This window comes from Trachurus japonicus, chromosome 4, assembly GCF_045865225.1.
Source record: "Trachurus japonicus isolate A0001 chromosome 4, Traja_1.0".
Lineage (NCBI taxonomy): Eukaryota > Metazoa > Chordata > Actinopteri > Carangiformes > Carangidae > Trachurus > Trachurus japonicus.
The window spans coordinates 31,826,580-31,837,135 of record NC_140910.1 but is presented as its reverse complement, the minus strand read 5'-3'; the positions used below and the strand labels follow the sequence as shown (position 1 = coordinate 31,837,135).

Below are 10,556 nucleotides of genomic sequence, written 5' to 3'. Positions count from 1 at the left end.
GAGTGAGAGAGTAAGGGGGTGGGTGGGTGAGTGAATGAGTGGTTGTCATGGAAACGACATGATTGACAGGCTGGCCCCTCCCCCGCCGCATCGCGCCGCCGCCGCAACTCGCTCAAAGGCAACAAGGAAATGAGAGAAAAGAAGAAAGAGAAGATGATGATGATGAAGGCAGCAGCAGCGGCGGCGGTGGCGGTGGCGGCGAAGGGGGAGAGGTGAAGGTGTGTTAGTGTTGGCGGTCCGGTTCCATCCGGTTCCATCCGGTTCCGTCCGGTCGGGTCCGGTCACTTGAGGTCCAGCACCATGCTGGCCGGGTTCTCCAGGTATTCCCGCCACAGGTTGGAGAAGCGGCACATGGTGGCGCCGTCGATGATGCGGTGATCCGCCGACCAGCTGACCGCCATGATGTGAGCCGGGACCACCTGACCGCCGGCGCCGAACCGGGGCAGCACCTGAGAGCACGCACATACACACACACACACACACACACACACAGCGTTGGAATTAGCGTTTGGCCCCAAGTTTAGTCAAGAACGCCCCAAAACTCATTTTTTTCCCCGCTACGTACGTTAAGGGTCCTGACGCTACTGCGACTGGGGATGGGACTTTTCACATTTGAACCGATACAGTACCGATACTCAACAACGGTTCCGGTTTTCGGTACTTTTTGTGTGTGTGTGGTAATTAAAGTTATTTTGTCTATAAAGAAAATAGTCAAAATTCTGACTTTTGAATATTTATTTCTCAACAACATCACAACTCCTCAGCCTTTTAGTATTTTTTGATTTAAGGATGAGCAATTATTTTCAATAATTGAAAAGTCATTCAATGAAAAAAAAGGCTGTGTGTGGGTGAGAGGAGCAGGGAGAATGGACATTAGCTGACTGGGCAACGGCAACAAATTCACATGCTACTCTGCTTTTCTGGGGACGACACAAGTAGCAGACGATGCCCTTCTCAACCAGACCTACCAGTACCAGTAACTTTGCTTGTTTTAACAGCAGGGCTCCAGACTAACATTTTTCACTAGGAGCACAGTGGCCCCTAACTTAAAATTTTAGGAGAGCAAGTAGGCAATTTAGGGGCGCACACTTGTAAATTGATTTGCAGGGCAAGTATTCACAATACTCACACACATTGACCTGCCACCTGTAATTACAAACATCAGATTTTTTGAGTCTCTCCTTTCATGTTTCACCAGCGTTACAAAACAAAAGACAGGCAACTTCACTGGTTGCACATACGGCACAAGTAGATGAAAAATTTACTTGTACTGTCCCAAATTCTAGGGGCAAAATGTCTGGAGCCCTGTTTACCAGTGAAACACAATAATCAATAGTGTTATTTAAAAAACACTTTGCATGAGTGTTTATTTTGCACAATTAACCTACTATATGTTATAGGCATATTTAATTTGAATGTTTAATTTTGGCCCGTGACCCTCCACCCCGGTTCATTTTTGGCCCTTCACTGAGAAGAATTTGGGCACCCCTGATCTAACGTGTCTTAACCCGGCGCTCAGTTGATCAATAAACAACGTCCGATGTTATTATAGCCCATAAGTTTAAAGGAAAAGTGCAGTTTTTTACAACCTGGACCATATTTCTTTCTTTTTTTAATTTTAAGTTTTTTTGGGGGGGGCTTTTTGCCTTTTTATTGATAGCACACAGTAGAGATAGACAGGAAAGGGGGAGGCAGAGAGACGGGGAATGACAATGAAAGGGCTGCCCGACGCGGGATTCGAACCGGGGCCGCCTGCGGTGAGGACTGTAGCCTCTACATGGGGCGGCCGCTCTACCCACTGCGCCACGCACCGCCCCAAACTGGACCTTATTTCTGACATAAAATCTGGTCGTTTACTAACACATATAACTTTGGTGTCATTAGGATCCTTTAGACGATATTTAGATCCATTCAGAGCTGTGTATATCCACATAGTGGGAGTGATGGGAGCACCGAGATGAAGCCTCTAAATAACATTATCTGCCCCGAAACTCGTTCATTTCAACAGTATTATGTTTTAATTCACTAGCTCTAATTACCTTTTTTTTAATGGCCCCCACACATTTTGAAAATGGCCTCATTTTTCTTAATTTCTTACCCTGCAGGAGGGGCTTATCTAAGTACTTTGATGTTTGATGTCTGCGGTGTGTTCATAGGTCGTTGGAAAGTCTGGAACTCACCTGCATTTTCCCCAGCGCTCCGATGGCGACCTCAGGAGGGAGGATGACTGGTTTGGCGTACGTCCCTCCGATCTACAACACACACACACAGAGGAAACAGGTTGTGGTTAGAGCGGGTCTAGAGTCCGTCTCCGTCCTCAGAGCGGCGGCGTCTGGACTCACTGATCCGATGTTGGACAGGGTGAACGTTCCCCCCGTCAGCTCCGACGTTCCCAGCTGCCCCACGGCGCCGAGCGTCTGCAGCCGGTTCAGCTCCTGGGCGATGTCGAACACGCTGAGCAGCTGCACGTTCTTCACGTTGGGCACCAGCAGACCCTGACTCGTGTCCATCGCCAGCCCGATGTTGTGGGACGCCTGAGGGCAAAGAGACACACCAAGGTGATTAGATATAAATGATGTGAAGTAACCGGGTCAGACTGATCCAGACCCAGTGATCTGATCGGATTCTGGGAAACCTGATCAATGACAACTGATTAATGATTATCTGACACATAACAGGTCTGATCTGCTGTTAAAGGGATATTCAGCTACAAATTCAGTTGGGACAGACTTTCAAACCAAGAACTTTTTTATCTGGGCCAGATGTTTTCAGTGACACAAACATACGAAATGTAGAGAAAAAGGGTTATTTTCTGCCTCTGCGCTGGTCTCACATTTGGGCTTATTCTGACCAAATGGTAGCTCCTATCAGAAAAAGAAGCAGACCGTGGTCGTCGTAAGGACTTCCTGAACACTTTGGTATGATTTTGGTGTTTCTACAGTAAATATTTTGGAAACACTTGCAAGTTATAAACAGGGGTCCCTCCTGCTTCTCTTTGTATTAGAGTCAATGGGCAGCAGGAAGAGACCTGGCCGCAATGAGAGGCTCACAGTTTAAATTTTGTAAGTCTCTCTGCTTCGATGAACACATTGTTAGAGAGAGGACACGTTTGTCTACAAATGTGGAAAAAATCATGTGTGTAGAGTGTCATTTGTGGTTGTAAGCAGCGTGGAAAGAGAAAAATGATGTCACCCACGCTAGCCTGAACATTCTGCGCAATACACACCCATTATAATCTCAACACTTCTCCAAATATGATCATGGTCATTAAACAGTGATTGATCAAAAACTATAATACCTATCGAAAAACGTGAATTAATACACCAATAAACAAGAGTTGTGTCTTGCAGAAGTCAGAGGACAGAGCCTCGCTGTCTTTGCCCCGTGGCCCTAACGAAAAGTGCCCAGTTTGATCGGATAAAACCTTGAAAACGGGTTATTGCAAAAACTAAAACCAGATCATGTGATCCAGTCTTGGTTTTAATCTGGATCAAACCCTCAGTTTGTGTTGATCAGAACTTTTTAGTCGGATCAGGAAACTTTGACCGTGTTTGTGTGTGTGCACCAGCGCGCACGTGAGAGAAGGGCCGCCACAGACTCGTTAATTAATAGGAAACACTGCTGGTTGGTAAGTTTCATTTTTACCGCGCACCACGGGCATGCATGCTCGCTTCTCTCTCTCTCTGTGTGTGTGTGTGTTGTGTGTGAACACAGCGAAAGAGCGCTACGCCCTGCCTTGGGACTGCGGCTGAAATTTAGCAGTTGTGCTAAATCCGGCACATTTACACTGATGCTTAATGCGTCAGTGTTGATGAATGTGCACTGTCCCAATTCAATAAATAAAGAAATGAAAACGCGGAGATGAATTAACGGAACGATATTGCGTTGATAGAAAAAAAAAGCAGAATCAATTTGTGTCTTGGTCTTGATTCTGTGACACTGCACCACACACTGGTCAATGTATGGGAAACAATAGGTGTGTGTGTTTGAGTAAAATGATAGTTTGTGTTTCATTCTATAAACTACTGATAACAATTTCTCCCAAAAATTACAACTGGTCAAAATAACAAAAAAAGATGCAGTGTTTTCAGACCTCAAATAATACAAAGAAAACAAGTTGATATTCATTTTTAAACAGACCACTAATGTTTTAATTTAGGAAGAGTTCAAATTAATATCGATGGAAATTTAAATTTTAATCCTGCAGCAGCAGTGATTGTTTATTGATTTACTGATTATTTACTGATACATATATTATAGTTCTAAGATTTTCTATTAAAATAAAGCCAATAATGATATTTTCTGTGTTCTCTTTTTATTTGGAAAAGTACCAAAAAGTATCGAAAAGTATTGAAAAACATGTTGGTACCGGTATCGGTACCAAAATGTTGGTATCGTGACAACACTAGTTGTCAGATGAGGTCTGGCTGTTTAAACGACATTGAAGAAACAACAAACAGCAGAGAAAACAACACAAACATCCCATTTTCAAATAAATCCACTCTGAGTGTCTCCATGCTGCTGTTCTACCTGTTGTTTACACATTTAAAACACTCATTATCTGGATTTGGTCATCTAGAGAAGCTTGTATCTGCTCTGAACAACTGGGGTAAAGGTAAAGATGGATTACGTGATCCTGGATGGCAAAACAACGGATTGAAACAACTGGGTCTTAAAGAAAAAGTTTGAATCTACAATGTAGAAAGTGTCCAGTCTGGACCGGGTCGTACCTTGTAGGTGATGTTCTGACAGCTCTGGTCCAATGAGGAGTTCAGGATGGGGAAGTGCAGGAGTCCCAGAGAGGCAGCCTGAGCCAATGAGAGCACAGCATCAACGTCAGCATCAAACATCACGTGACCAATCAGCATCAAGGTCGCCCCCCGCCAAGCCCCGCCCCCTCGCCCCACCTCTCAGCCCCGTACCTTGATGAAGAAGGGCATGAAGCTGAGTTTGACCCCCCGGCCCTCGGCGAGGGGCCGGAGCTCCGCCCGCAGTGCCACCAGGCGGCTCAGGTCGACCTCGTCACAGTAGCCGAAGTGAGGGATCATCAGAGCGGCCGTCATCGTCTTCACCATCGCTTTGTGGAAACCTGGTCAATAACAATCTGGTGTTAAAGGGATATTCAACTACCAATTCAGTTGGGACAGATTTTCAAACCAAGAACTTTATCTGGGCCAGACGTTTTTCAGCGGCTGTGGTTTTAAACTAATACAAATTAATGTAGATTGAAAAACAAGTAGCTAATGTTTATTCATCGTTTTCATTTTAAAATTGGTCACTTTTGACACCGGCCCATCAAACAGTGCAGAAAAACAAAGAAAAAAGCTTCAACTGAACAGAAACTGAGGTAGTGGCGATAAGAGAGGAGAGTGTGTTGTGTGTGTTGGTGTGTTTGGCAGAGCCTTGATCTAATGGTGCGTTCCAGGCAACCCGTAACTCGTGTTTTTCCGACCTGTTCCTATGGTTACCCGTTGGAACGTACAGTCAAACTCGTAACTTCCCACCTGTGAACTCGTACTAGATCGATGTACTCCCAGTTCCCAGTTGTAACTCGTAACTGGTGACTTACGGGTTCAAAAGCCTGCCTGGAACGCATCATAAATGTGTGGTAGACAGTGCTCAGAGCAGAACTGGTCTCTGATTGGCTCTGGCCTGAGGCTCAGAGGTTACCACGGCAACTTGAGGTGGTTGCCAATGACGATAGAGGCCCCCCAGGCTGAGGCAGACAGAAACGTGGAGAAAAGAGGGTGATTTTCTGCCTCTGCGCTGGTCTCACATTTGGGCTTATTTTGAGAAAACGGTAGCTACTATCAGAAGAAGAAGCAGACCGTGATCGTCGTAAAGACTTCCTGAACACTTTGATATGACTTTGGTGTTTCTACAGTAAATATTTTGGAAACACTTGTGAGTTATAAACAGGGGTCCCTTCTATGGAGCTATTATTGTTGCAATATTATTTGCAAATGCGTATCTCAATCTGTGTGTGCGTATTCAGATCTGTGTGTGTGTAATATGATCTGTGTGTGTGTATTCAGATCTGTGTGTGCGTATTCAGATCTGTGTGTGTGTATTCAGACCTGTGTGTGTGTAAAAAAAATCTGTGTCTGTATTCAGATTTGCAAGTGAAGACAAATCTGTAAGTGTACATAGATCTGTAAATGTGTAAACCGATCTGTAAATGCGTACATAGATCTGTAAATGTCTGTCATCACTTACAACTCAGGCAGGAGCTCTCCATTGGCTGTGTTTTTACACGTGAATTTTGCAACACTTCTGCCGCGGCAGATCTGTGATCTGCAAATGTGTAGAAATGAGATTTGTCTGTGACTTCAGTGTTCCTTTGCCCTGAGCTCAGGCTCACAGGCTCATGCTGCCTGGCTGCAGTAGCAGTACCGCGGTCCGTGTACTAAGTATAATTCAATTACGTCGTTCACTTTGTACCATGAGAAATGTCGTTTTTACTGGGGTAAATGGTAATCGTTTAGGAGGCGATTTGTTGTGAATTAAGTATTTAATTCGTTTCGGAGTTTTTCTTCTTCTTTCTTTTAAATTGTCCGTTGCTGTAGCCATCAAAACGCGGAGCTTTTACTTTGAAGGCTGGTTCCGGCTCTCGACTTCCTTTTTCAATTTTCATTGTACAAGTTGGAGAAAGGAACAAGCGGGCACTTCGGTGCGCTGAATTGCGTTGTACGTCTCACGTCAATCAAACAGGAAATACCGGTAAAAACGACATTTCTCATGGTACAAAGTGAACAACGTAACTGAATTATACTTCGTACACGGACCGGGTCGGTACTGCTACTGCAGCCAGGCAGCGTGAGCCTGTGAGCCTGAGCTCAGGGCAAAGGAACACTGAGGTCACAGACAAATCTCATTTCTACACATTTTCAGATCACAGATCTGCCGCGGCAGAAGTGTTGCAAAATTCACGTGTAAAAACACAGCCAATGGAGAGCTCCTGCCTGAGTTGTAAGTGATGACAGACATTTACAGATCTAAGTACGCATTTACAGATCGGTTACACATTTACAGATCTATGTACACTTACAGATCTGTGTTCACATTCACAGATCTTTGCATGCACTTGCAGATTTGTCTTCACTTGCAAATCTGAATACAGACACAGATTTTTTTTACACACACACAGGTCTGAATCATAGAGGTCTGAATACACACACACAGATCTGAATACGCACACACAGATCTGAATACACACACACAGATCATATTACACACACAGAGATCTGAATACGCACACACAGATCTGAATACGCACACACAGATTGAGATACGCATTTGCAAATAATATTGCAACAATAATAGCTCCATACCCTTCTGCTTCTCTCAGAAAATCTTTGTATTAGAGTCAATGGGCGGCAGGAAGAGACCTGGCCGCAATGAGAGGCTCACAGTTTAAATTCTGTAAGTCTCTCTGCTTTGATGAACACATTGTTAGAGAGAGGACAAGTTTGTCTACAACTGTGGAAAAGATTATGTGTGTAGAGTGTAAATTGTGCCCGTGAGCAGCGTGGAAAGAGAAAAATTCAGACAATTTCTGGCAACTTCTCCCACTCTGACACGAACATTCCGCCCAATACACACCCATTATAATCTCAACACTTCTCCAAATACGGTCATGGTCATTAAACAGTGACTGATCAAAAACTATAATACCTATCGAAACGTGGATTAACACACCAATAGACGAGACTTGTGTCTTGCAGAAGCCAGAGGACAGTGCCTCGATGTGTTTGCCCCGTGGCCCTAACTAAAAGTTCCCAGTTTTAGCAACAACTTGCTTCCCGTATGAATTTAAATCAGTAAAATTGTGGTCACCTAGATGCACCTCAAAGGTCATAAAGAAGGAAAACAGTATTCACAGTCTACTGAAGGCTAAAGGTTCAGGTTTTTCTGCAATTCTTATACCACCATCTGGGTCTGGGTTAAACCTACGCCCTTTAAAGCCCCAGTATGTAACTTATTTGGCCTTTTATTAGTAAAAATCAAATCTGTCTTTCATAAATCCGTATTTCACTGAAGGTGAATCACACCCGCATACAAATGAAAGCTTTCTGGTACCTTAGAATGAGTTGTTACAAGTCGTTACAAATACATAAGTGGGCGACGCACCGAACCGAGGCGGCCATGTTGCAGCGCCATTTTTTACGTTGAGTGACAGCGTGAGCGTAGGTAACCACGGAAACTGAGCGGAGCTGTGGGCTCGGCCTGTTAAAACTGTCACCACTGTGTAGTGTGAGGAAGGACGGAGGCACTGGTGTTGCATTCAGGTGCAGTCAGGCAGACGGCCGTCGGCAAACCAACCGGATGTCATTTTACTCCACGAGAGAAAGACGGTAAAACAATACCACATCACCATGACAACATATTGTCAGGCCTGTATTGTTCTGCCTCGTGCTGGCGGACCACTTGTTTACATAGACGCTTGTTTATCCTGTTACATGCAGCGTCTGTTGTCTGTCTGACGTCTGCCCCATTTCACCTGAATGCAACATCAAGGATACGTTCAGATATGCAACCGCACCGCTAGATGGGGGGAATTCCTACGTACTATACCTTTAAATCACCAGAACTAACAAAGTGATCGATTGATCAGCTCATCAATAATCTCAGAGTCTCTAAAGTCTGCACTGACGTCACAGTTTCCCGTTGCTGACTGCTGAGATGATCTCTGACCTTTGAGGGGCTCGGTCACGTCCTTCCCGGTGAACACGGGTCTGGGGATGGCGGGCGGGGGCTTGATGGCGGCCGGAGCGCCGGCGGCGGCAGCGGGAATCGCACCCGGACCCGGAGTGTGGATCTCCTGGAACGGAGTGGGAGGTAAGATGGCGCCGGTCTGCCGGGCCAGGAAGTTCAGGATGTCCTCCTTCAGGATGCGTCCGTCCCGTCCCGTCCCCACCACCTCGCTGAGCTTGATCTGAGCACACGCCGGTAAAAACACAGTTAACCCTTTAGCTGCCGAGGCTGGAAATGGACATCTGGACATGTTTTTTTTTTGTCTGAATGCTTTTTCTAGGAGAACTTCAACCTGAATTTGTAACATCGGATAATAAATGATCATAAGTGTTAGGTGTCTCTTCCTCTGTGTTTCTAACCCTCCTCTCCTCCATGTGCATTTGTTTTCAACGAAGTCGGTGAGAAATCAGTGGACAGTGGTTCTCAAACTTTTTCAAATCAAGGACCCATAATCAAGCACAAATTAGACGATGGACCCCCATTGGACAAAATTTTGAAGCAAACATGAGAAATACATAAATATTTGTTCTGAGACTGAAGAATGTTACTTTTTTAGTTGATGTACATTCTAATTAGGGCCAATGGTGTGAATTTTTGGAAATATTGTAGAGAAATTTCTGGAAAAAAAGTGGTACAATTTCTCCCAAAACATTTAAACATTTCTAGGAATGTATATATAGTCATAGCAGTGTTTCCCCCAGAAAATTTGTTAGTTAAGGTGGTGTCTGACCTGTCGACGGGGGGGGGGGGGGACGAGCAGATCGATCGTCGGGGGGGAACGCACCGCGCCGTATTAAGTTTCGCTTTCAACACGCGCTGCTGTTATGCATGCGCGCTTCTCTGTGGTGTGTATGTGTGTGAGACAGTGTTGGCCAAGCTACTTGGAAAATGTAGTGAGCTAAGCTACAAGTTACTCTGCATGAAATGAAGCTTCACTACACTGAAGCTACCCACCAGAGAAATGTAGCAAGCTACGCTACAATAAAATGACAAAAGTAGCTTAGCTACATCAAAGCTATTTTTTTTAGAAGTTAAATAAAGTTTTTCATTTATATCGGCCCATTGTGAGTGCTGAAAGATCTATGCAAGTACATTCCAAAAAAACCCAAGTGTCTTTTCAAACAGTGGTTCCTAACCTTTCTTGGTCAGATTTTTTTTTAATTCATCAATTAGGCTACTAGACATTTCAGGCGACCTCATTTGAATTTCAAGCGACCCCACGTGGGGTCCCGACCCCAAGGTTGGGAAACACTGTTTTAAAAGACGTCGGCCACGGACGGAGTGGGCGACATGCTGGGACAAGGAGCTTTCGTTTTAACTGCTGCAGTCGTCTCTCCCTCTCGTACTCAGCATGCTGTTCAGGGTGTTTGGTTTGATTCATTAAAAGGCGCGTTCCTACAGGAACGGTCCCGTCACTCAGCCTCTCAGTGGCCGTGTCTCCGCTGCAGAGAGGACGCACCGGCTCTTGGAGCGACGTGCAACGGTGCGCGCGGTCGCTGTGCAGCGATAAAGTTGTCCAGCTACGGCTCTGATTCACGAACTTAACGTCGCTACTGCCCAACACTGGTGTGAGAGGATGCGGCCATCGTCCGACGCTTTATGACAATAAACTGAGTCTCTCTTTGGTTTGTGGACAAAACAAGACATTTGAGGACGTCAGCTGGTGGTTTGGGAAACACTGATTGATGTTTTTCAACATTTTTTAATATTTTATTGACCAAACAACTAATCGGTTAATCGTTTAAATAATCAACAGATTAATCGATAATGAAAATAATCGTTAGTTGCAGCCTTACCAAAAG

At 44.9% G+C, this 10,556-nt stretch overlaps 1 protein-coding gene across 1 annotated transcript; it reads right to left on the bottom strand.

Annotated features, from left to right (window-relative positions):
• Window positions 1-281: 281 nt before the first annotated feature.
• Window positions 282-9,289, bottom strand: LOC146989237 (lipoamide acyltransferase component of branched-chain alpha-keto acid dehydrogenase complex, mitochondrial-like). Its single transcript, XM_085775359.1, has 6 exons — window positions 8,695-9,289; window positions 4,923-5,089; window positions 4,731-4,808; window positions 2,343-2,534; window positions 2,181-2,252; window positions 282-449 (listed from the first exon to the last, which is right to left on the bottom strand). The coding sequence occupies exons 1-6, from the start codon at window positions 9,077-9,079 to the stop codon at window positions 282-284; spliced, it is 1,062 nt and encodes a 353-aa protein (XP_085631485.1). The 5' UTR covers window positions 9,080-9,289.
• Between the last annotated feature and the right edge of the window lie 1,267 nt (window positions 9,290-10,556).

Bases quoted from the DNA above. Each gene is read 5' to 3' on its own strand.
- LOC146989237 (XM_085775359.1), bottom strand. From the start codon at position 9,079: ATGATCATTTATTATCCGATGTTACAAATTCAGGTTGAAGTTCTCCTA. The intron at 4,809-4,922 runs GTACGGGGCTGA...TCATTGGCTCAG, and splicing joins TCATGCCCTTCTTCATCAAG to GCTGCCTCTCTGGGACTCCT. The intron at 2,535-4,730 runs GTACGACCCGGT...CTTTGCCCTCAG, and splicing joins GTCAGAACATCACCTACAAG to GCGTCCCACAACATCGGGCT.